The 26,737-nt window shown below is 41.7% G+C and overlaps 1 protein-coding gene and 1 long non-coding RNA gene across 2 annotated transcripts in view; one reads left to right on the top strand and one right to left on the bottom strand.

The window, feature by feature from the left end:
* The window catches only part of LOC132529877 (uncharacterized), a 35,774-nt gene extending 32,525 nt beyond the window's left edge, over nucleotides 1-3,249 (top strand). Inside the window, exon 2 of the long non-coding RNA XR_009543602.1 lies at nucleotides 2,296-3,249. This is a non-coding gene — a long non-coding RNA (uncharacterized LOC132529877). The remainder of the gene's footprint in view (nucleotides 1-2,295) is intronic.
* An 8,179-nt stretch (nucleotides 3,250-11,428) lies between these two features.
* On the bottom strand, nucleotides 11,429-23,730 carry SIX4 (SIX homeobox 4). Its single transcript, XM_060141797.1, has 3 exons — nucleotides 22,824-23,730; nucleotides 19,439-20,127; nucleotides 11,429-15,805 (listed from the first exon to the last, which is right to left on the bottom strand). The coding sequence occupies exons 1-3, from the start codon at nucleotides 23,693-23,695 to the stop codon at nucleotides 15,009-15,011; spliced, it is 2,358 nt and encodes a 785-aa protein (XP_059997780.1). The 5' UTR covers nucleotides 23,696-23,730; the 3' UTR covers nucleotides 11,429-15,008.
* Nucleotides 23,731-26,737: the final 3,007 nt, after the last annotated feature.

Raw genomic sequence — 26,737 nt, 5'->3', positions numbered from 1 at the left:
TTGATTTCAGTTTCTGTCACTAACAGTCAGAAGAGCTCTGACTTGTATCAAGCAAAAAAGTATAAAGAAACAGAATAATATGCATCTGTAGTGCTACTCCCCAGGGGCAACAACTGATAACATTCTGTCATAGGTACTTGTGATCTTTTTACTATGCTTTATTTTTATTTTTTAGTATTTTATTCATTTATTTATTTATTTATGGCTGCGTTGGTTCTGCGTTGGTTCATCGTTGCTGCGCGCCAGCTTTCTCTAGCTGCGGCAAGCAGGGACTACTCTTCCTTGCAGTGCGCGGGCTTCCCATTGCGGTGGCTTCTCTTGTTGCGGAGCACGGGCTCTAGGCGCACGGGCTTCAGTAGTTGTGGCATGCGGGCTCAGTAGTTATGGCTCCCAGGGCTCGGTAGTTGTGGCGCATGGGCTTAGTTGCTCCGTGGCATGTGGGATCTTCCTGGACCAGGGCTCGAACCCGTGACCCCTGCATTGGCAGGCGGATTCTTAACAACAGCGCCACCAGGGGAGTCCCGAGCTTTATGTTTGTTTTTCATCATATCATTTTCCAGTATTATTGAAAATGTTAATTACAAATTATAGTTTTCACTACTGTTCCCGTAATATTGGATGTTTAGGTTATTTCCAAGTTTTTGATGCATGGTGGGCATAAATTTTTGTTTGTATTTCAAATTACTTCATTGGGATAGAAAGAGAATTACAGAGTCAAAGAATATGAATAGTGACTTTTTAAGTGTTTTACTTCTTTGTTTTTGGTTGCACTGTGTGGCTAGTGGGATCTCAGTTCCCCAACCAGTGACTGAACCCAGGCCACAGCAGTGAAAGCCAGGAATCCTAACCATTAGACCACCAGGGAACTCCCCAAAGAGTTTTACTTCTGTTGAAAAAGTGACATATGATAAAAAGAGTTAAATATAAATCTTAACAAGTTAGCCTTCCATCTCTGACCTTCAATCATGTTTTTTCTTCCTCAGATTCTTTCTGTCTCTCTCTCACGCAATATATATATTATTATTCTGTCTCTCTCTCACGCAATATATATATATATTCTATTCCTTTTAGGAATAGAATTATTCCTAAATTCTATTAGTAGATTTCCTTTTAGTAGGACATATGGCCACTTAGCTAGAGGTATATTTCCCTGGGAGCTAGGCATTGAACATGTGACTAGGATTGGGCCAATGATAAGTAAGAAGTGACATAAGCAATATCTTGGTTGTTTCTTAAGGTGAAATCTCCTCCTCTAGATTTCTTTCTTCCTTCAGGCTGGGAAATGACAGGGATTGGAAACCAATGTTGAGGGTCACGGGATTTTAGATGACCCGGTGAGGCAGAACTACCTTGTCAACCTAGACTACTCATCTCTGGACTCTTACATGAAAGAAACAAACTTCTATCTTATTGAAGTCACTGTAATATGTGGCCTCTGGAACAGCAGATTGGCTCATTTACTAATTGATATAGGTACATAATGTGACATGGTATAATAGGTACTACAGAGACCTAAAATATCTCTTCTGGTTGGCCTCTGTAAAGTCTGAAATTTCCTCATTAGAGAGTCCACCTTCTGAGTTAAGGTCTCACAAAATAGATTCTGTAGAATACTAGCTTCTCAGTTAATAAGAAATATTGAGATATTGCTAGAAAAAAGGGCTAGTGTAAGTTAAAATTGGGACATGCAGAGTCTTAGCACGTTTCTTTACTGCAAGCTTTCTCAGATAATTTCATATGCTGGTGTGCGTCAGGAACATTCAAGAATGTCATAAAATACATGTTCAAAAAATACATTTCCAAAGAAAAAGCATTTCTATAACTTAAGTGATCACTTAAGCGGCCAAAATTGAATCCATTTTTGTGGATTTTGTTAGCATTTTAAAGGACTAATGTTCTTTGGAACATATCTTGGGGAAATGTAGTTAAGACTTTAGACTCCAAGAACCTTTTTTAAGGATTCTCAAGGAGAGGCTAAGAAATTTACACATCTCCTGGTCATGAACATTTTCTCTAATAGATTTTGGAAGCTTTTGATTTTGGCAGTAACCCTAAAAAGAGGAGTGAGCTTATATGTAGATTCAGTGATTTGTTGGGGGAGGGGTCTGGAGGAAGGATGATAATAGACTTAGTACTCTGGGACTACTCTAGGCAGCTTAGGTCACTGAAGTATGACCAGTAAATCTGATGATCTCATCTCTCTGTACGTTAGTCAGTTATTGCTGCAATAATGTGCATAACAAATAACCATAATATTTTAGTGACTTACATGACAAATATTTTTCTCACCCCCAGATCTTAGGGTCAGCTAGAGTGACTGTGATTTGGGCTGTGAATTGAGTTCAGATCTGATCCACATGTTCTCCATTCTGCAATCAACAGGTACCCAGGGAATGTTGTTCTCACGGCAAAAGTATAAGACGGTGGAAGACTCCCTGGTGGCACAGTGGTTAAGAATCCACCTGCCAATGCAGGGGACATGGATTTGATCCTTGGTCCGGGAAGATCCCACATGCCGTGGAGCAAATAAACCAGTGAGCCACAACTACTGAGCCTGCCCTCTAGGGCCCGCATGCCGCAACTACTGAGCCCATGTGCTGCAACTATTGAAGCCCACCCTCCTAGAGCCCGTGCTCCGCAACAAGAGATGCCACTGCGATGAGAAGCCTGCACCCCTCAACGAAGAGTATCCCCGGCTCGCCGCAACTAGAGAAAGCCTTCACGCAGCAATGAAGACCCAACACAGCCAAAAAGAAAAAAAGAAAAAGAAAAGAAAAAAGTGTAAGGGGTGGAATCTCTAAGGCAGCAAGTCAATCCATACAGGTACATTTAAAGCTTTGGTTGGATATTATATCTGCTCACATTCCATTGGCCAAAGCAGATCACACAGCCAAGCTTAATATCAGTGAAGCAGAGAAATATAATCACCTCAAGAACAAGGTGCAGAGTCAAGTGGAAAAGGTTGTGGTTATATATGTATTGAAATCTTTGGTTATCTGCTTAACTGAGTGATTTCACTTATAAAGATTAATCTTAATGAAATAATTATGGGTATGCCCAAAGATATACCTACACAGGTATTCTTGAAGGCATTTCTCAATAACAAAAAATACTAGGAACAAAGAAATAACACTGGAAACAATTGAAATTTAATAGTAGAGAATCAGTTGAATAAATTGTAATCTGTCCAAACAGTGGAATCGTATGTAGTAACTTAAAAGTTAACAGTAATAAATAACAATTATTATGTGTTTTGCTAAGTGTATTGCATGCATGCTTTTGTATAATCCTTGCAGAAAGTCTGTAAGGTAGGTACTATAATTATTCCCAGTTTACAGATGAGGACCTTGATGCACAGGAAGATAAAGTAATCTGCCCAGGGCCAATCAATTAGTAAGTGGCAGTATGTGATGGTTAATTTTAGATGTTAACTTGACTGGGCCAAGGGATGCTCAGATATTTGGTTGAACATTAAGAACAAAAAGACTGACCTTACCCTGAATAAGAGAAAATTCTTCTTCCCTGATTGCCTTTGAACTGGAATTTTATTTATTTATTTATTTATTTATTTATTTTTAATTACTTGCTTCTGGTCTCAAACTGAAACACTGGCTCTTCCTGGGTCCCAAACCTGCTGGACTTCAGACTAAAACTATACCATCAACTCTTCTGGTTCTCAGGCCTTTGGACTTGGAGTGGAACTAAGCCATTGAGTTCCCTGGCTCTCTAGCTTGCTGAGACACCCTGACAATCTTGGGACTTGTGAGCCTTCATAATCGAGTGAGCCAACTCCTTATAATAAATCACATATATATATATGTACATATATATATATATACTTACTGTAGAAATATTGTGAGTTCAGTTCCAGACTGCTGCAATAAAGCAAATATTGCAATAACATGAGTCACATGAAGTTTTTGGTTTTCCAGTGCATATAAAAGTTATGTTTACACTATACTGTAGTCTATTAAGTGTGCAATAGCATTATGTCTAAAAAAATGTACATGGTTTAATTAAAAAGTACTTTATTGCTAAAAAATGCTAACCATCATTTGGCGATGCAGGGTTGCCACAAACCTTCAGTTTGTAAAAAAATGCAGTGTCTGTGAAGCTCAGTAAAGCAAAGAGCAATAAAACAAGGTATGCCTGTCTATAGATAGTGGTTAAAAGGGTAAGCTTTGCTCAATGAGAAAAGAACAGTCTCTTCAACAAATGGTGCTGGAAAACCTGGATATCCACATGCAAAAAATGAAGTTGGACCTTTATCTTATGCAACATACAAAAATTAATTCAATGGATTAAAGACCTAAATGTAAGACCCCAAACTTATAGAACTAGAAGAAAATATAAGAGAAAGTCTCATGACACTGGATGTGGCAATGATTTCTTGGATATGATGCTAAAAGCACAGTCCACAAGAGCAAAAATAGACAAATGGGACTACATCAAACTTAAAAACTTCTGTTCGTCAAAGGACATAATCAATGGAATGAAAAGACAGCCTTGGAATGGAAGAAAATATTTGCAAATCATATATCTTAAAAGAGGTTAATATCCAGAATATATAAAGAATTCCTACAACTCAACAACAAAAGATCAAATAACCAAATTTTAAAAGGGGCAAGGGACTTAAATAGACCTTTCTCCAAAGATGATATACAAATGGCTACCATTTGTATATTAGTGAAATTTAAAAATAATAATGCATTTCATGATTAATCATTGTCTATAGAGTTTAAAATCCTTATTATAAATGCTATATCATCCACTGAGAACATCCTTTCTCTCTGCCCTGCCAGAGTGCTCCTACTCATCTTTTTTTTTTTTTTTTTTTTTTTTTTTTTGCGGTACGCGGGCCTCTCACCGCCGCGGCCCCTCCCGCCGAGGAGCACAGGCTCGGGAAGCGCAGGCCCAGCGGCCACAGTCCACGGGCCCAGCCGCTCCGCGGCACGCGGGATCCTCCCGGACCGGGGCACGAACCCGCGTCCCCTGCATCGGCAGGCGGACTCCCAACCACTGCGCCACCAGGGAAGCCCCCTGTTCATTCTTTGAAATACAATACCACCTTGCCTGTGGGGCCTTGTACAACTCCTAGGGACATGTTGTACATACCTCTTTTGTAGTACTTTAGCATGAATAGTTTGTAGGTCCATATCAATCCACTTAACTTAGTTCTTAGATGCTACAGACTGGCCTGTTCATCTTTGAATCCCAAGTGATGAACCGGGCACTTGCCACATGGATGCTGGGGTTTGGCTTAAATTAAGTAAACCGATTCAACAAAGCCAAGCTTTGAGAGCTTTTCAGATCTGGTGTTTCTAGAGTTTGGAAGTGGTTCTTTATCAGAAGTTTGCTCCTCTGGTACAGGAGCTTGGGCCCAGATCACAGACCTGGTTTTACGTTTATGTACAAGTGCATTGGCATTTTTAAGACTTGGGCTTCATCAAATTGGCACTGGGGAGCTCAAAACTCCACTGAATGTTGCCATATTTTAAAATTTACATCAGAGAAAATGAATGGGGAACACATGAAATCTATGACCCAGACCCCTGAGAGATATGCGTATGAGGTATATGATCATCAGGCATAGAAAGTGATATGATCAGATTCAGGATATTTTATCAAAGATTACACTTAACTGTTTTCTTTTCTTTATAAAAATTATCTTGGTTTACAGACACATCTAACAGTTTTCACGGAGAAATCTGACTGAGAAAGACTGAAAAGTGGTCTGTCAGTGTGAACTAATGAAAAATTTGGAATTACAGAAAAAAAAATTAAAAGGTAGTTTTATTTATAGCCATGTAATAACAGAAAAAAATTTTCTTGTAGGCTCCATGGAGATCTGCTGTGTTAAAAGAGAGGATTACTTTGTATTTAACATTTCAATGGCTACTGTATTTGAGAATGCACTTAAGGGGTTTAAAGTGTTTAATAAATAGTTTTCCACCTTAGATGCTTTACATATGGACCCAATCTGGTTCATGTATTTAATGTACATTGTTAACATGCACCAGTTAAAATAACTACTGGCTGATGATCTTCAGTCTCTCTGCACCATCTACATTGCACTGACCAGTTAAAACTTCAATTTGCATTGAGATTTAGGTCAGTAATAGAGAAGCTACTGCGTGAATCCTCACTATTTAAAGTGTGGTCCCCAGGCCAGTAGTATCAGCATCACCTGGGAGCTTGTTAGACAGAATCTCAAGCCTCACCCCAGACCTACCGAATCAGAATCCACACTTAATCAGGATCTTCAAGCTATTTATATATGCACATTAAAATTAGGAAACACTAGCTTGCAGCACTCATCTCCAAAGTGGGGTATATTTCCTCCAAATGGTGTCCAAGAAGATTCCTTGGGAAATGTAAACAATAATAAGAACTTATTCACCTTTATATACTTGTACAATTTTGATTTTGTGAATTTTAATAATATGTATAATATTGCATAGCAGTACATGAATACAACTTTAAAATAATAAAAGTAAAATAAAATAACTAAAGGCAAATTTTAGCCTAATTTATTCCTCCTTGAAAAAACACAAATTCTGTTTTAATATAGTGTGACTCATGCTGTGAGCTCAGTATTATAACACTACCAGTTCAAAAATCTGTACTCATCCTTGGGAAGACAGATAAGTGTTAAGATATCAGAGTATGACTGTATAATGAGACTAGAAGTAAGGGGCTCTTATTAGGTGAGATTGTATGTATTCTTAGAACTAGTGTGTGTTCATTGGAGATATTTTGGAAAATCTACCTGGGATGATTGGGATAGGATACTTGGTCACTTTTAAAAATATATATATATTTTTTATTGAAGTATAGTTGATTTACAATGTTGTGCCAGTTTCTTGATCACTTTTTTTTTTTTTTTTTTTGCGGTACGCGGGCCTCTCACTGTTATGGCCTCTCCTGTTGCGGAGCACAGGCTCCGGACACGCAGGCTCAGCAGCCACGGCTCACGGGCCCAGCCGCTCTGCGGCATGTGGGATCTTCCCGGACTGGGGCACGAACTCGTGTCCCCTGCATCGGCAGGTGGACTCTCAACCACTGCACCACCAGGGAAAACCCTCTTGATCACTTTTAAGATCCCTGATGCGCCACCAGGGAAGCCCCTCTTGATCCCTTTTAAGATCCCTGATGAGTATTCATGCAGGGACAGAATTTAATCCATCCTCATTCCCATTAAGTGCTAATACAATAAATTTGCCAAGGAATGAATATTGTTTATACTAGGATATTCAATGTCACCCACATGTTAAAGAACACAGTAAGAATATACTTATTAAATAAATAAAAATGAATACAAACTTGTATTACATTCCCTAATTTTAACCAAACATATATTTTGTGTTTCTCTTTGGCACATCTCCTAAGTAGCTCACATCTTAAAAAGCAAAGAAAACAAAACAAAAAACCCAAAACAACCCTTGTTTTTCTACGGCTAATTTTTATGGTTTCATTATAGCTAATGACTTTTCAACACAGGAATCCTTTTGAAGGTAATTATCCAGGCTCTGGATAAGATGTGTGTGGGGAAACTACACTTAACTGTTTTCAGAGGATCCAACAGCTCAGATTCCCCTGTCTGGTCCTTGATACCCAGTAGGGAAGTGGAGCACATTAAGAAAGGAAAGGGTGACATTTGCTTTTCCTCCACTCATCCATCCTTCTCTCCCTAGTCCCCAAACCCACACACATGCACACATACACACACACAAACACACACTTGTCTGTTGTGCTTAGAAATAGGGAACACCTTGCCCAGTTTTATTGATCTGCAACTTATCATCCATGATGATAGCTTTGTTCTTTTGCCTCTTTAAAAGACTTCCTTAAAATACAAATTCCCAAGGGGTGGAGGGTTGGGCTCTTCATACCTTAAACTATTAACTACCCACACCAGGATTATCACTTAAGGAGCTTGGGAAGGTAGGACAATACCTGAGGGAAGGGCAGACCCATTAGGGAGCAAAGTAGATACAGGTGAAGAAGGTGGAAAAGTACAAAAGCAGCCCTGCCTCACCTAGCTGTACACCTCTAAATAGTCCTAGGGTGTCACAGGTTGTTGACTCAATATCAGTTATTTTATCTTACATTTATAGCCCTTGGCAGGTCACAGTGTACTTTCACGCTGCAATTGATTCGATTGTCTTAACCTGTGGGGTGGCCTGGGAGGGAGTGCATTTTATTAACCCTTTTTCTCTTCTTATAACTACATGGATCTCAAATATAATGATATCCAACACACCCATTTCAATGGAAGAAAAGAGAGGTGAGTTGATATTTCCCAAATCTAAAGGCTAACTAGAATCCAGATTTCCTGATGCCTAAACTCTACATTCCATTAACTATTCCTTATAGACTCTTTAGACATCTGCTCAGTTTAAATACAATAATAGGAATATATCCATAGAGAGAATATTTTTAGAGAGCATATCTGTATATAAGTATAAATACCGCTATTTTGAAACATTGATCTAAAAAATCTTAGTGAGTACATTTTTGCTAATGCCCCCAATTGTCTGTCAAACTTTGTATCATCTGGAACCCAGCCTCTGTTTGGAAGTAAGTGGAAAAAACCTTGGAGCAGTAAGGAAAATAATCACCATGAAGACCATCTACCAATGTTAGGAGATTCACAGAACCACTCTCAGACCCTACCCCAAAATGCAGTGATTTATTTTTGTTCTCTAAATAGGGATAATAGTTTAACCAGTTGAGCCATAAAGTTCCCTAATCCAAGCAAGTGAAATGATTTAAAGGGATGGATGACTGTTCGGGTCACTATTCATTCAACAAATAATTTTTAAGTGCTTACTGTGCTCTGCTACACTAAAGGAGAAACAAAGATGAAAGTGTTGAGGCAAACACATAATTACAGTGATGTGATAAGTGCCACATGAAAGGAAGATATAAATTCCTGTCTGATCACAGAATCAGCCAGGTACTATTCTGTTTATGAGGGTGAGACAGAGCTTCCTGGAGCAGACTCACTTCCTAGTGAGTCTGGGAGATCTGGTAGGTAAGAAAGAACCTGGTGCCTGTGAGGAACAGATTCATGTGGCTGGAGACATGACCAGACAGAGATGTAAGGCCTGGGTCTTGGAGGCTTTGTATGTTAAGGAGTTTAAATGGTATTTCATAAGCAATGGAGAGCCATTGAAGATTTCAAACTAGCATGTGAGGCTGGGATAAGTCTTGAATTCTGAAAGTCCTATCTGAATATAGTTGTAATGTAGCCTGGAATGAGGACCAGACACTGGATACCAAGCAGGCAGAGGCTGCAATAATTCAGTCGAGAAACGGTAATTACGTAAACTATAGCAGTAACCCTAGAAATGGAGGGGTAAGAACTAATTCAAGAGACAGTAAATGAGCAGACATGGATAGATGTAGTGATCTGGTGGAGGAGGTGGGAAGAAAGGGACAGAAGACACCAGAGTGAATCCCAGATTTTATATTTGGCCAATGGATGAATGAGGAACACACAGTGGAGAACAGGTTTACAGTGAAGATAATAGTTTAAATTTTCATATATAGAGTCATAGGTGACTAGGATATTCTGAAGATATTCATTAGGGAAGTGCATCACAGACCAGTAAAGCCCTACCTGTGATCTGGTCCCTGCCTGTCTCTCTGACTGGATCTCCTTTCACATGACCCCTAGAGTGTATAACACTGTGATCCAGCCGCTGTGCTCCTCCCTCAGGGCCTTTGTATTTGCTGTTCCCTATGGCTGGAATGCTCTTTTCTAGGTCTTGCAGGCTGGCTCCCTTGAACCGTTCAAATCTCTCTTCTGAAATGTCACTTCTTCAGAGACCTTCCTTGACCAATCTAATCCCCACCTCTACCCATTCCCCATTCTCAATTCCATCACCCTGTTATTGTCTTTATAGCATTGACCATTATCTGAATGTATTTTGTTTATTTACTATCTACTGTATTGGAAATGGTGAGGTACAAAGGTAAATTTCCACATTTATTATTTTTAAGGCAAACTGGCAAGGTGGGATGGAATCATATAGCTAAAGGTCTTGAATCCCATTGAGGGGTTTTAATTTGCTAGTTTCCAAGGAGCTACAAAAATGTTTGAAGTAACACAACATTTTAGTCAACTATACTACGGTAAAATACAATTAAAAAATTTTGTCGCTAAAAAAAATGTTTGAAGTAGATCAGTAACCTTGTCAAATGTTTTAAAAATGTTTCATTAAGGGCTTCCCTGGTGGTGCAGTGGTTAAGAATCCGCCTGCCAATGCAGGGGACATGGGTTTGAGCTCTGGTCCGGGAAGATCCCACATGCCGCGGAGCAACTAAGCCCGTGTGCCACAACTACTGAGCCTGCGCTCTAGCGCCTGTGAGCCACAACTACTGAGGCTGCATGCCACAACTACTGAAGCCTGCATGCCTAGAGCCCGTGCGGCTCTAGAGAAGAGAAGCCACCGCAGTGAGAAGCCCGCGCACCGCAGTGAAGAGTAGCCTCCGCTTGCTGCAACTAGAGAGAGCCCGTGCGCAGCAACGAAGACCCAATGCAGCCAAAAAATTTGAAAAAGAATATATATATGTATAACTGAATCACTTTACTGTACACCTGAAACTAACACAACATTGTTAATCAACTATACTCCAATATAAAATAAAAATTTTAAAAATGTTTGGTTAAGATATTATAAAATATCATCACTCCATAATTTCTGACCCTATACAGTACCCACTTACTGAGACACTATTCACTTTAACTGGTTTAACTACATAGAAAATTTGTAAATAAATGAACTGAATGACAAGATTATAAAAAACACTACACATAATACCTGAAATTAATTTGATGACTTTAGTTTTGTAATAGAGTTGTACAGGTGGTCCCAGTCTATTTTTTAAATCTAGTTTCCTCTTCATTTCAGTGTGGGAGGCATGCAAAATCAGATGTCATGTAATTTTAACCTGAGGACCAAACTGTACTAAGGCTGACTCTTCTACACACTCAGTAAAGCTGTTCTGTCCATAGTTTTAAGCCAAACCACTGGTGGACCCAGCTGTGGTATAACCAGACTTTGGATAATGGGAGTGCCTTAAAGATGGGGTGATACTGAGCTCTTTCAGTAAGGTTGGGAAAGGAAAGGTCCTTGGACCTTTCAATTTAATTCCATTGAAAATGGTATCAGATTCAGATTTGGGGACACCTAAATGAATGACACATTTCTTTCCTTTAAGGAGGATGAAATCTAATCATTTAGCTGAGTATGCAGTACAATTAAGTGAGTTGGGTAATTTTGTATAAAGACCAACAGACTATTTTCCCCAAATGACTCCTCTTATATTTGCAAGCCTATGAAATGTTTGTGGATTTTTGTTTTTCTTCTCTTTACTCTTCTCTGCTCTCCCAGGGATAAATAACTTTTTCAACATAAGGTATGTATAAATATAAAGTTTATTTAGCATAGTGTTTAGAAAAATAAGTTCACATCATTTCAGAAAACAAATAAAACACTTAATTGTCCAGGCATAAACCCCTATTACAGTACAACATACATACTTTAGATCTCTTTGGTTGGGTAATTAAGCACAGAAATGTTCTGGGACATGCTCTGTGTGCCATCACCTAACAGTGCAGTATAGACTCTGTTACCCCACCTCATGATATACATTCTGTATAGATTTTCTCTTTGTGTAAGGCACAGTAAAACCATATTGAGTATATAACTGGTTGCTTCTAAACATACAGTACATGCAACAAAAGAATAAAAAATTTTTGAGAACCCTGAAAGCCAAAAGAGTCACATGCTATACAATTTTGAGTAATAAAATGTGTGGTGGTAATAAGAAATTAACATAAAATGTATCAGTTAGATACAAAATAACTGTTAGACTCTATTATCTAAGCTCTAAGAAGACTTTGAAACATCTTCTATAAAATGTAATTCTTTTCCCCACAGTTTTCCTGAATTATTTATATTTTTATGATGAGATGATCTGTCAAAAACATTTTAAAGAATGAAGAACTTCTGGTTATGTACTAATGCACACTTGTCTAACATGTAGTAGGGCAGGCTGCAATATCTACCCAATTATCCAGCTTTTAACATGCAAGACGCAAGGGCATATACAGGGAGATTTAAGGTCAGTGTGCAATTCAACTATGAATTTTATCTATGGCTATAACATCTACCTGCCTTTCGTAACACAAGAAAGGCACTGAAACGTGTATAATTCAGTCTTTTCTTTACTATGAATATACATGAGCTATAAAGCAGTACAACACAGGTGCTCTTGCTTGACTGAGGAACAAATGCACCTTCTCTTTAAACAACAGGCTGTCCTTTACTGGATGTAACTAAGAGCTATATATCAATTCTGACTGATAGAGTGCATAGATAGGCTCACACAGCCAGCAGCAGGGGTTGGGGTTTGCAGGGAGTTATTTATCCCTATTCTGATTCCTCTTTGGGGATCATTAGAGGGTCATTTGCAGCATCTTCAAGCATTGGTTTACGTAAGAGGGAAATTCTGACAAGGGTTCTGAGTCTGGCCCTTGGTACTGCAAAAAAACATTTGCAATTCTGTGCAAGGAGATCATGGGGTTTATCTTATTTCATTCCCATATATATGGGCTACATAACAACTGGCCCTTATTTTACTGAAAGAATAGAAAAGAACAAGTTCTTTATAATGTGCATTGATTCTTACCTGGTATATTGTATAGCTACCTGGAGTAACTGTAGGGGTATAATTACATCATGTTGGAGTATGAATAGGTTTCCTAGGTAAGTCTTAAGTTTTGTGCTATCTTTCTCTTTCTTAAGGAAGAAAAGAGGAAGAACTGTGAATAAAAGAGTCTTATATTTTTGGAAGACACAAAACTTTTCCTGTTATATATATGTATATATAACATATATAACTTTTTAAACCTTCCCATCTTTCTTATTGGATGGGTATTTTAAAATAATTAACAAACTCTTGATATTTGCAGCAATCAAGTGGAAAACATCATTTTCATGTAAACTGCACTATAGACCCATGTAATTAATCTCAGTAACATGATCAGCACACACCCAAAGAAACAAACAAGCTGTATAAGTAGTGGTGGAGTGGAAGGAACTCTAAAAGACCTGATGTTGTAAAACAAAACAAAACAAAAAAACACGTAATTTCAGCAGTTTAGGAACATTCGCTAATTCCATACAAAAATGGGACCTAAGTTCTTTATCAAAATGAGGGAGAAAAAAAATGATGGGGGAGGAATTCTTCAAAGGGCTCTTCACCTATGCCTGCAAGTTCCATTTGCAATAACAACAAAAGTTAAATCCTCTATGGCCCTTATTCAACATGCTAGGCTGATGGGCATGTAGACATTTACAGTGGACCCTTTGTTCCAATCTTAAAGAAAGCAATATGTGGTGACATCTTCATGTTCAACAACTTTCTGTCATCTCTGAAGAGATCATTTTCTCACTTTTCTTGCTTTTCAGAGGCCAGAGACTTTACTCACTACATAAATGTATTTGTATTATTACATCTTCTGTTCAGAGTCCTGATAAAAACTGTAACCACAGCTCACAACATTATCAAACAAGCTTCTTACAGAAACCCCGAAAGATTTACTTTTAAAGAAGAGGTGATAATATAGTGCAAACACAGTCATATGTCATAATGTAACAACTGAGTTAAAACATTTAGAACTAAGTTTCAACAGGACATAATTCAGCTCAATAGAAGTTACATATTCTTTCTTTCCTTTAAAATGGTTGTTTTCATAGCCTCCAGAATTGGTTTTACATGGTGGTCTATAACTGTTACTTCTTTGTAATGAAAAGTATCAACAATAATTAATTGTTCAACCACTTGCATCATAAACATTAACTCTAATAATATAAGTGAAACTTAAGTTCTTCAGATTTAGAGCAATTCTGTGAAATTAACCCTGTTGGATAGTAGAAAGGAGTCATCAGTGCTTCTGTTGAAACTTCTGTACCTTAGTAAGAATAATAAAAAGGCCACAAGGTAAAAAGGCACATAGAATTCTGTAGAAAATATATTTAAATGAATCAGAGAGTTGCTAAATAAAGAACAAGGATGTGAAAAAAAGTACCAAAATTCCAATACTGGGAGTTAGATTTCTTGTTTCAGTGTTATTAATATTGACCTTAATAGACTCCTGATAAAAATCATTACTTTTAAAATCCTACAAAAAGTAAAACTTTGTTGGAAATAACTGTTCACTTCCTGTTCAAACAATAAAAATAAATTAAACAGTACAAAAACATTTTTCTTTTCAGTTCATAGTGTCTGAAGTATAAGAGAAACATATACAGCATAAATAAAATTCACTGTAATTACCCAAATTCTTGCTTATAGGACTAATATATTTACACTCATACTGAAGTTTGTTTCAGAGTTTTTAGTGGAGTTGCAAACTTTCTCAGCCACAGTGAACTATTACCAATCACATTTGGAAACGTATAGAGACAAGCCAAGACTTTCACAAAAATGCTGAAAAACAGAAATGCACATATTCAAAAATATACCCTTAGAATAGTGTAGAGTACCTTTTATGCTTCTTAACCTTACCAATGCCCGTGGAGTAAAAGTAAACAAAAAGAATTGTATTGTTTCTAACGCTCTGTAGTGATATTTAATTTCTACCTTAAGTGTATACATTTTTAATTTAGAAAACTACTTATCAAGTTCCATTTGATCTTAGAATTATGTTAAGTCAACCAAATGATACACTTTGACTTCTTGATATATTTCATCTTGTTCCTCTGTCTCCATCTATCTAAAAGAGAACACATGTGAACAAAAAGGCTGCAGTAATGCAGTTCTACTCCTGCATATTTAACTGTGATCTTCATTCAGATCAATCCAAAGTCTCTTGAATGCATTTACTTGCAAAACTAATGTTTCCCTTCAAATGGGAAAATCCTTTATGTCCTCAGGTCTTCATGAAAAGATTTGCCTGCTGATGCCAGAAAAAAAAAAAAAAGAAATTAAGTTTACAAGTCTTGCATCTCTTCATCCAATTGGACAGTCTGGAGCTTGGCAAGCTCTTTTTTGTCTGTTTCCAGGTCTTCACAGACAGTCTCAACCATGCCCTCTAGGACATACTTGGATTTGGAGTCCAGCATCATTAAGTTGCTTGTTGCTTTGCTCTCAGAATTTGTTAAGAAATTCTCTTTTATGTTAGCTACTGATTGCATAACCAGATGATGTTCTCTGACAAAATCCTGGTGTACTGTAGGGGAGGGGTGACTCACCTGGGCTTCAGCTGTGGGAACTATTTCCCCAAGGGCAGCCTGGGTCATGGGTACTGATAATAGATCTTGACCAGTAATAAGGGAGCAGTTCTGAAGAGTTGCATAGTTAGTGTTGCTGACAGATGTCACAGTAGATTTGCTTGCCACAGGTGCAGACATTGGCTGGCTATCAGCAATGTCAGGGTTTAGCTCAGTGGGGTTTAGTATGGTAGGGGGAGTCAGGGAAAAATTGTGAGTTGGGGATACATTAACTAAGGAGGAGGACAGTGGGTGGAGGCCACTTCCCGAGATACTTTCAGAAGACAGGTTTGCATTTACTTGTGCATTCTGATTGACAGGCATCAACTGAGAAAACACCAGGCTCCTCTCCACACCCTCCTGTTTAACAGATCCTATAGTCTGGCCTGAATTAGGAACAGTGTATACCACTGCACTGGGAGCAAGAGAGCTCAAGAAAACCTTTCCTTGCTGGACTGTGGCGGACTCACTTGTAAATGTGCTCCCATCTGAAGTGCTTGAATTTACTGAAATATTACCTAAAAAAAAAAAAAAATGAAGTACAGATTATCATTGATGGGGCTGATAAGGAAAGAAAAAAGTTATTTTTTACACACATGATTTTTCTCAGGTTCCGTAGAATCACCTTGGGCACTTAAAACTACAGATTTCAAGACTCCACTCCTGAGAATCTATCTATCTGACTCAGTAAATCCCAGAACAGGTGTATTTTTAACTCCTTGAGTAATTCTGGTGATGAAGCGGGAGCAAGAGCTACTGGCTTAGAAATCAAATGTGAAAAAAAAAAAATGTTGTTTCCAAGTTCTAATTTCAGTCAAGTTTCTGGTTCAGTATTACTGAGACTTGATATCTCTCAATTAGTTGATAGTTATTGCTCGCTCTGCCAGTTAGAACTAGAAAACAAAAATGTGAAAGAGAATGCCTTTGTTCAGGGCAAGCTCAGTAACTGACATAAAATATAAACGGAAATGCAGAAAATACCACATAAATGAGTTACCCTGGGGCTTACAGTTAACCATATAAACCTGTACAGACAAGTTGCAAAGTATCACCAAACTAACCATAAAGTCAAGTCAACAAAACATTCAATAGTTTTTTTTTTTTCCTTTTGTTGTGCCAGTTCTGAATTTTCAGTGTTGTAGTTACAGGAAGAATTAATGATAATAATGAAATGTGCTTTTTAAAACACAGATTAACATAAAGAGCTAGAGCTAATGCTTCTGTAAAAGGTTTGTATCTTTTGAGACTCTCATTATAATGTTCTACAGAGACCAGAAGTAGTAAAAGAAATATAAGTAGAAAGCTGAGTTGTTCAAATCAGCTACCTCAGAAAATGTAGACAAATTAGACCCCCTCCCCCCCAACTCACACCATCAAATAAAACCCTTTTCTTTCTGAGTCTTTTCCTAGGCACAGTGAAATAATGGCAATTATCTTGCCATTAAAGGAAAGGTGGACATGGGGGAGTTTTGTGACAGAATAATTCAAGCAGGATGTTTACCCTGATCTTGAATTAGATGTTCAGTAAACTCTTCATTATTTTGAGAAAACAGCCTAAGGTTAAAGGTAATTCACCTAAAACATTTCCCTCCTTGAATTAATAGAATAACTGTGATTACGCTGCCACCTCTATTGATAAATGTATGTCACAGGGCTGTTTATATGTCTTCCAAACATTCTTTTTTTTTTTTTTGCGGTACGCTGGCCTCTCACTGCTGTGGCCTCTCCCATTTTGGAGCACAGGCTCCGGACGTGCAGGCTCAGCGGCCATGGCTCACGGGCCCAGCCGCTCCGCGGCACGTGGGATCTTCCCGGACCGGGGAACGAACCCGTGTCCCCTGCATCGGCAGGCGGACTCTCAACCACTGCGCTACCAGGGAAGCCCCCCAACATTTTTAAGCACCTTAAATGCAAAGGAATGGCTTTAAACAAACAAAAAATGAAAACACTTTATTTGAACTTAAGAAAAACATTTCTACATATGTTTGAGCTCTTCTCTAACGTAAATCTTTGTTCCAGGTCAAACGAACTAAAAAGGCTTTAAAATTCTTGTTGACTACTAAACTGTAGCAAAAGACATATGAAATAGATGGTTATTTTGTTGTGTGTATGCGTTTGTGAAATTGCTTGCCAGTGTATTTGTGAACAAAATGATTCATAATTTTTTGATAGGGCTATATATAACATAATAGGTGCGACATTTTCCCAAACTGCTACGGAATATAAATAAAATAATATTTCTAAATGTGTAGATATTATAAAATACATAGATGAAGGGGGAAAAGCAGATGTGATCTAAAACTTGATATTTAAGTATAGCTGCAATTGAATTATAAATTGAACAATCATTTCAAAATCAGTTAAAAAAAACCCAGTTGAGAAATGATATAGGTACAAAGTATAATTTTATAATGATGCTTAAAAAAAACCCTTTATTTACTCAGATTATAAAGTGAGCAAAAGAAATAGAGATTCTGCTTTTCTATATAAATTTCGACTATAGAAAGATAATCTACCTTGTCTAGCCATTTTTAAGAAAGGCTTCGTATCTGTTTTGAGAAAGGCTGAATCCCCAAATGCTTTACTGAGAACTGCAATACACAGTTACTCTAAGGGAACGTTGTTTCCTGGGCCATCTGGTTAAACTTATGTCTTCAACTCACCCAGACAAGTCTAAGGATTGACAGCTCTGTCATTTGATCTTAGCTACTTTAACTGAAAATGCTGTTCTTATTCATATTAAATGTCCCATTTTAAGAATTAGCTATTAGTTTGTAATAATTTTCTATGGTAGCACTTTTTTAGTTTATGTGTGAGAAGTACTCTTGCTTTTCTTCTCCCCCAATGTACATACCATGCTTTTTGCTCAAATTTGTTGTCTTTATAATGTTACCTACTATTTGGAAATTTCCTAAAGAGAGAAAAAGGGTTAGATCCACATTAAAGTATTGTAAACTAAGCACTTTGGCTCTCCCTGTGGTTTTCCTATTTTTGCCCTGTGTTGGATAGTGACTAAGCTTAATCCTTTCCATAGCCTGGAACAATGAAGAAATAAATAGCATGCTGCAGGACTGTCGTGTGTTACTATACTACCATTTTACCTAAAGAGAAACAAATGAACAGAATGGAATTTACTGCACAACAATTCTTCCATTAATGCCTCAAACAAACTGAAGTAGACCATAGTTGTGGAAACAAGAGTTGTGTATAAATTGAGGTGTTTTTTTTGGATAAAACCATTTTACAGGAAGCTGATCTTTAAGGCAAACAGTCACTTATTTTGTTTGGGTAAAAATTTGGACTTTCAGATTTGCTTCCAGGAAGGCAAATATGCACTAACATCTCCCACTCCTGAATTCTAGCAGCTCTGCAACCTCCACTGCCATTCTAACCATTCCTGTTTCTACAGAGAAACAATGACACAGAGCCATCCAGATTTGCTTAAAGTCATTGAAGAACTGGCCTATCAGCCTCAGGTTCCCCAAATTTCAGATCAGTGCTTCCTTTAGCAGATGCCTGAGTAAAGCCACCAACATATAAAATAAGGCTTACAGTTACCTCCATAAATAAACCCACACATTTAGGGGGCAAGTATACATGCATAGCAACAGACAATCACATACTCCTCTGTTCTCCCTTTAGGTCTGTTAGTCTTACTTATAGGAGGAACATGAATCAAACGCAAATGATCCAGTCTCTTTAGCTCGCTCTTCTAAAACTCCTTTTGGACAAATAAAAAATGCTTAGGTGAAGTCTACACATTCTTACCAACTGCTTGACTTATTTTGTGTTCTAGCAATATTATTAATTTTTAATCTTAAAATGTCAAGCAGTGGGTTATTTTGTAAGCACCGATTGACTTAGCATATTTCTATAATTGTAGAACTGGCAGGACTCACTACGAACTGTATTTTTCCATTCAGTTGTTGGGAAAATAAAAACCCACCCCCATGATGCCAGGGAACCAAGCAAGCTGGATATTACATGGATGTTGTGAAGAAAGAGGAACAAATCAAGGCTATTCTGCAGCTGTGGCAGCCAGTAAGGTACCTGAACAGTAACAGCAATCTATAGCTCTCACCAAATGCGTCATTTACAGCAGCTGGCTAAAACATTCACTGGTGCATTACGGTACCAAACCAGACTTTTACCTTGTGAAGCTGCCACTGAAACAGGAGGCAGCTGCAGTGGAGAGAATCCAATGCTCCCATTAAGGAACTGACTGCTTGCTCCGGAATTGGGGATCTGGACGATGCCATACTGGTTAATTTGCACTGGTGTGGTAAAAGTCACTACAGAACCTCCATCCTGGGAAGCCACTGTTTGAATACCTTCTCTTTTCACCTCAGTACTGGGTATCAGCCCTGGGAATGACACAGGAGCACTGGGGCTATAGGAGGTGGTGGCTGCTGAGTTAGTTGAAGAACTCTGGAGAACTTTGAATTCCTTCACATCCTGGGAGGTAGACCCCAGTATGTCAGTCATGGATATACCATTGCTCACAATGTTTGATGCCATTTTTGGTGGGTTCAGTGACACTGTCTGTGTATTTCCCACACTTAATCCATTAAGGATAACTCCATTGGGTCCCTGAATGAAAGAATTACCATTAAGGAAGACAGGTGAAGTACTGGCAGGTACCAAACTTCCATTCAACAAAACTCCAGAAGAGCTTAATGATATTTTAGCATTTCCAATTTGTTGCATATATACTGGCTCCATGTGACTGGAAAGGCTGAGGTTGGTGACACCATCGGATGAACTGGAGAGTGGATGAGGAGACAAATCTTCATGACCCTTGCTGGATTCATCTTCAGTGCTAGGATTGCCATCCGACTCACTGTACAGAGGAGGAAATCAAGACATTCAGAAAGTCATGGGAATGGCAATCTATATAGTGCCAACTGTTTGGAAAACCAGCCTCTAATCCCATTAAAGGTAGTGTTTAAGGAAAGCACAGCAGTTAAGTCTTCTAGTCTTGTTTTAGCTCTGAGGCCTTTCAGCAGATTCTGACCAGGGCATCTGAGAAGTGGAAATCTCATGTCTCAATAACCTTTACTAATAATAAGTTCAGAGAAAGTCCAGAGGTCTAAAAGATATAAATTCAGCTAATAGGATTCACAGGAGAATTGTCTACATGTTTTTATAGCACTGAAGTTATTTATTACTGTTAAATATGCTGCTACCTATACCACAGGAAAAAAAAACTCATTAAAGGGGTGGTCAGTCATTTCTGTTTAGGAACTCTTTCCCTTCCCCTCAAACCAATTCAGATTAGTGTGATTTTGGAGGTAAATGAAACTGTCAAAGGAGCAGGAGGTGGGAAGTACTCAGTTTTGTCTGCCAGTTAGTTAACAAGAGATCATTTTCTCACCTGCTCCCAAACTTCTACTCCACCAGACTGACAACTGTCTCATTCAACAAAGTGGCTGTCTTGTTGTAGGAAAGGCACTTTCAACCCAAGAACTGTTATGTGCAGTCGCCTTTGAATCCAAAGAAAGCCATAGGGGCCTATTTAACAAACACCATCCAGTGCCCTGGTGAGGTGGGAGGGAAAGGGTGTGGGTCACTCAGTGGCCTTGTACCTTTCAGACCCCTTCCCCAGCATCCTCAGTCCTTCTTTTCTGTTCCAAACAAGACTGTGTTCCTCAGTTCTCCGATTTGGGGGTAAATACCAAATCTGGGGAGGGGTAGTGGTGGGTGTTTCCCATTTGGTCTGAAGCTGGGCCGGGGGAGAAAGGATGGTAGGACAGAGGCAGTTTGGAGCGCGGCGGGACTTGGCCCGGCAGAAGATCCGACATCTCTGCAGTGCCCCGAGGTCGGTTCGCTTTCATGCCGAGGGGAGGGGATTACCCCGGACTGCGGGGCCAGGAGCGCAGAAGGCGCTTTGATTTACGAGCTGAGGCTGAGCCGCCGTCGCCGTCTGCGAGGGTGACTCACCGGGGATGCGGGTGGGAGGTAGATCCGGAAAGGGGCCTCAACCAGGCAACTGGGCTGGGAGCGGGTGTGTGTGTTGGTGGGGCGAAGCAGGCTGAGTGTGGCTGGGGAGACGCGGGGAACGCGCCCGGCCAGGGAGTGGAGGCTCCAGGGCAGCTGGCCGGCGCGCCGCGCCCGCTCCCCACCCCCCTACCCCCTGCCCATCGGATTCCGTCGCCGACAGGATCCGCTGCCTCAAGTAGGCACGGGGACAGGTGGCGTGGAGTTACCAAGGCGCCTCCTCTGGGTCGCCCCCGCAAGTCCGCGGAGGGGTGCACACAGGTCGCAGTGCGCGTTTTGTTTTGGTTACCGCGAGGCCGGGTTCGGGCACGGAGCCTCCCTCCTGCCTTGGGCGAGAAACGGGCAGGAGCGGCCCGCGGCGGGCTCTGGAACGCGCCGGGTGATCACCTTCTCCCTGCCGGGCCGGGCTCCCCGGCTCCCAGATTCCTCCCCTGAGCAGAACCTTCGAGCTGCTTTTGGATTCTTTCTCTCCTTTCCCCGCGGGGCTGGCGACACCATCCCTTTCGGCGACCTTCTCTTTACTTTGTCCAACAATACACACAGACCAGGTGTCTGACTCAGGAGGACGTACAAAAGAGGAGGAAAACCCAGTATTTTCTACCGGTTGGGAAAAAATACCTGGCAGTCAAAAAGTTCAAACCCGCCAGGGTGGGCGCTCAAAGAGGTGCGGAGTGGATAGCGCCCCCAGTCCTTCCCTGCTGTCCGCCTGGTGCCAGCCTGCCCCCAGCCCCAATCACCACACCGAGAGGGATCCCCGCAGGGTTCGGGGGCCGGGGAAGCCGCCCTCTAGCCCCACCACCCCGGCGGCGCTGAAATTCGATCCGAAGGAGTTCAGAATCAGGTTTCAAAACACCGCAGAGCCGAGCCGCACCAACACCCCACAGTTGCCGCGGCCGCGAAGGGAACCACAGCGGGCAGGGTGAATGATTAACTCTGTCATATAAAACCTCGATGTCCCCAGACCCCCTTCTGCGCTTCCAGACCCCACCAACTTTCTTCTCCCTCCGGAGCGGCCACGGCCACCTCCAGCGCCTGCCTGGGGCAGCCGAACCCTGGGGGTCCGGGAGCGCGTGCGCGCGCCGGGCCGGCGTGACCCCATGGAGGTGCAGACCCCGGCGGGCGCTGGCAACCTCTGTGGGCATCGGGCGGCAGCAAGAACTGCCTTTCCGGCATCTACACACGATCCTTCGCCCGGCTAGAACCGGGTAGAGAGTGGCAACTTCAAAGCCAGAGGGATGGGGGTGGGAAACCGGGCAGCAGTGACCAGCCGAGGTGGGGGCGGGGACTGAGACCTAGGCGGGCGACCAGAAACTTCTGGGGGGAGGTGGGGGGAGGGTAAGGAGCAAAGTTCCCCCGCCCCTCGCCGCCGCCGCCCCCCCTCCCCCAGCCGGGGAGAGAGGTGGGGGGCGGGGAGAGGTGGGCAGCCGGACCAGGCTGGTGGGGAAGGTAAGCGCCATGTTTGCAAGCACTTGGAGGAAAAGAAAGCTGGGAAGGGGGTTGGGGAGAGGAAGGGGGAGGAGGAGGAAAGTTGGCGCTCACCTTTTGGACTGGGTCTCAGAGGGGTTCCGATCGCGCTGCCGGCGGTTCTTGAACCAGTTGCTGACCTGGGTGAGGGAGAGGCCGGTGATCTTGGCCAGGTGCCGCTTCTCGGCGGGCGAAGGGTAGCGATTCTGCTTGTAGAGCTCCTTGAGCGCGTTGCGCGACTTCTCCTTGAAACAATACACCGTCTCCTCGCCGTCCCAGATGGTGCGGGGCAGGGGAAATTTCCTGCGCAGCCGGTACTTGTCCACGGCGCCCAGCGGCCGGCCGCGGGCTCGCTCGGCCTCGGTGTAGCGCGCCTTGTACCAGAGCTGCTGCAGCAGCGGGTGGTTGGCCGACTCGAAGCTGTGGCTCTCGAGGATGCTGTAGAGCTCAGGGTAGATGCCCTGGTGGAAGGCCACCAGCGCCCGCGCCTTCAGCAGGCTCTCGTTGCCACGTAGCAGGTCGCTCTGGGGCAGGGACCACAGGAACCGGGCCAGGCGGTCCAGGTTGCCCCCCTGCTGCAGCGCCTCGCACACGCAGGCGACATGGTCGGGCGAGAAGGCCAGTGGGGTCTGCGCGGCGGCGGCGGCGGCCGCGGCGTGGTGGTGCCTGCCCAGAAGTTCCGAGTGGAGTTGTACCTGATCCGCCGCCGCTCCGGCCGCCGCCGCTGCAGCCACTGCCCCTTCCTCTCCGCTCACCCTGGCGGCGGTGGCCGCGGCGTCCCCCGGCTCCAGGGGGAAAGGGGCTGGAGCCGGGGGGCTCAGCCCCGCCGCCGCGCCCCCCGCCACTTCTCGGGGCGCCTCCTGCCCTTCCGAGGCGCTTTCCATCCCATTCTCCTGCTTGATGTCCGCCGCACTTGCAATCTGCCCGGTGGGGGAGGAAGAGGACATTTTTTTGTTGTTTATTTTCCTCCCTCCCTCACTCCCTCGCACTCTTTTCCTCTTTCTTTTCCCCTCTCTTACTCCTCCTTCTTCGTGTCCCTCCCCCCTCCCCCCCTCCGGAAAGCCCACTCCCTCCCTCCCGGTTTCGGCTGGATCTGGCCGATCAGGTTTCCCCCCGGCCACGCAGTCACCATTAAGATAGCTGCTAGAGCAAAGTAGTGTAAAAGGATAGCTGCTTTCTGCCGTTCCCCCAACGTGACTCCTCCGGTTGCTGCATACTATATGGCACTGGCGGCCCGGCCGGCCCGGCCGCGCCACCTCATTGGCTATTTCACATTCAGAGGGAGGAGGAGACACCGTTTCTATCCCTGTCGATCACCCGCCTCCCACTCCACCCCTTGCCGTTCCCTCTCCCCCTGACCCCCAGGCACCTATACCTGAAGGGAAACACCGACATTCTTTTCAGGCCCTGCTCCTGGGCGGGAACATGCCTAATGTGGCCTGAAAACTGGACAACAGACTCTTTCAAAGAGAGTCCCTACGATTCCAGTGGGAACATTAATTATGTGGCCTTAAGGTCCGGATGCGAAACTCTTAACAAAGAGACCACCCTCAGCATCTAGATGACAAAATTTCAGAGGACAATTCAGAAGCTTCCCTGGTGTCTCTCTACTGCCCTTCACCCCCCTTTCAGATGTCTTCATTAAGGATTTTTATTCAAAAGGGTCAAGAATAAAATGGCACTAGGGAATGCTCTAAGGGGGAAGCACTCACAGTAAATTAAAATTCCAAAGGCGGGGGGAATGCTTGAAAACGGTATAAATAGCCCACTGAGAACACAAAAACAAGAAGCCTTCAAAAAAATGTGTTTAACCTTAAGTCACTTGGCGGGCTGGCAACCCAACTGAGTTGAACGTGTTACAACTGAACGTATAGAATGTTTTACCATATGTTTATCCTGGGTCGGTAGGGTAGAAGAGATCTAACTTTTAGATTATAATAACAGCATGGAGATTTAAGCCTCTATATGAACATTTTTAATATAAGTGTATGGACAGTGTTTTGGAGATGATATTCCTGGTAGAAACTACCTCTGTGTGCAGGTGTCTTGGAGGAGGTCATTGCGGGATCAGCAGCCATTTCCACAGCATAAACAGATGGGAGACTGCCCTTTGGTTTGAGGTGAAGTGCCCGTGGGGGTGGAGTCTGCTGCTTTCTGCAGCTGTGTCTCTTTCCTTCATGGTTTGCATGAGGTCTTCACTCAAAAAAAGATGAACCCATCTCTGCTTCTCTGATGACTGTGGGTCAGTTGGGTCTACCTGCCGGTACTCTTTCTCAAAAATCCAACATTTTAATGACATCATCCTAACCTTTACTTCTGGGTGGCTTTGTGTTGTTCCTGCTCCCCAATTACCCATAAATGCTTACTTCAGCATATTATAAAGCAGCTGTTTAGGTCACCTGCTATCGTGATCAGCTTGATGAGGTTTTCCTTTTTTGAGGACAGGCTGCATTTTTATTGCTGGTCAACGACCAAGGTGTCATGTGAGTTTGGACTTAACTTGCTTTTGTACTACACTAATGAAGCCAGCCAGCACTGACATCTCTGGTAGATTCAAAATTTATAATTATGGAAAAGACCACACGTTTCTGCCCCATTGCAAATATCCAGTTGGGTATTGGACTTCTGGACGATATCTGAGATTCATAACTTCCTTGACTTTTAAAAAATATGCTTTTTATTTTAGAATAATTTTGACTTACAGTACAGTCTTAAAAAGAGTACAGAGTTCCCACCTACTCTTTACCTAATTTCCCATAATGTTAACACCTTATATTATAATGATACTTTGTCCAAACAAATTAACATTGGTGCAATACTATTAACTAAACTCCAGACCTCTTTTTGGACTCACCAGTTTTTTCGCTAATATCTGTCTTCTGTTTCTCTATCCAATCCAGGATACCACGTTCCATTTAGTTCCTTGAATTTTTAAAGTTTGTTTATCAGAGCAAAGTAGACAGGAGGTAGTGTGGCTTAGTGGAAAGGATGTGGATTTGGGGATCAGCTAGCTAGATGTAGGTTTAATCCTAGCTCTGCCATTTATTAGCTACTTGACTATAAAAAGTGGACAGGATTGTTGTGAGGATTAAATGAGATAAGATGTGCCAAAAAGCACCTGGCACATAATTAATCTTTGTTAAATGTTTCTTATCTTCCTCCTGATAGTGCAAAGTAGGAAACTTTTCAATTATATATACCTAATGAAAATCCATTTGGCTATATTATAGGGCTTTCCAAGTTCAGGTCATAGGAGTCTTCTTCAGGTTTATTATCAATCAAATATAGTGCATTGACTTGGAAAACCATGTATTGGGTTTCTGCATGTCTTCTGTATATTTGACTCCAGAGTACCAAGTTCAACAGATTATATAGAAGCAGCAGTGGCCTTTTATGATATCTGTAGCCTGTGGCTACACTGGTATTCTGTAGCTCCAGGAGGAGATTCCTATAGGACCAGAAGTGAAATCCAACACCAGGCTCTGGATTCCTTTAGCTGGCTGAGCCTCAGAGCTCATTCTGGCAGCATTTCAAAGTAGATTGGAAGCCCTTGACTCAAACGTGGTCAGCTACATTAGAATAGAACACCGGACTTGAGGGTGTGTGGAGTTAATCTCAGAGTACTTGTTTTGCCAAATGACTTGTAAAATTGATGAATACTTGCTTCTATTTCCTATATCTGCCATGCTGTGAACATTGAGTCTGCTGTGCTGATATGTAGTCTAAAGTTGTGTTTTGATTTGGGAAAACAGAGTTGAGGTTGCGATTGTGTAAGAGTGAAAACTAAGCTGCTTGTTTCTGTATCTTTTCCTTCCTGCCGGAAGGTAATGATGAGCAATATGGAAATATAGAAATCTTTTGCCATTTTAGTGTAGTGAAGAAAATCTTGTTCAGCACAAAATGTTGCACTTTGCTTGAATATATTTAATGGTGTGGCCATCAAGAATGGAGATTTCCTTTTTAAAGGCTGACTTTGGCTGTCTGGAAGA

This window comes from Lagenorhynchus albirostris, chromosome 1 (genome assembly GCF_949774975.1).
Source record: "Lagenorhynchus albirostris chromosome 1, mLagAlb1.1, whole genome shotgun sequence".
In the NCBI taxonomy this organism is placed as follows: domain Eukaryota; kingdom Metazoa; phylum Chordata; class Mammalia; order Artiodactyla; family Delphinidae; genus Lagenorhynchus; species Lagenorhynchus albirostris.
This window is presented reverse-complemented; position numbering and strand designations above follow the sequence as displayed.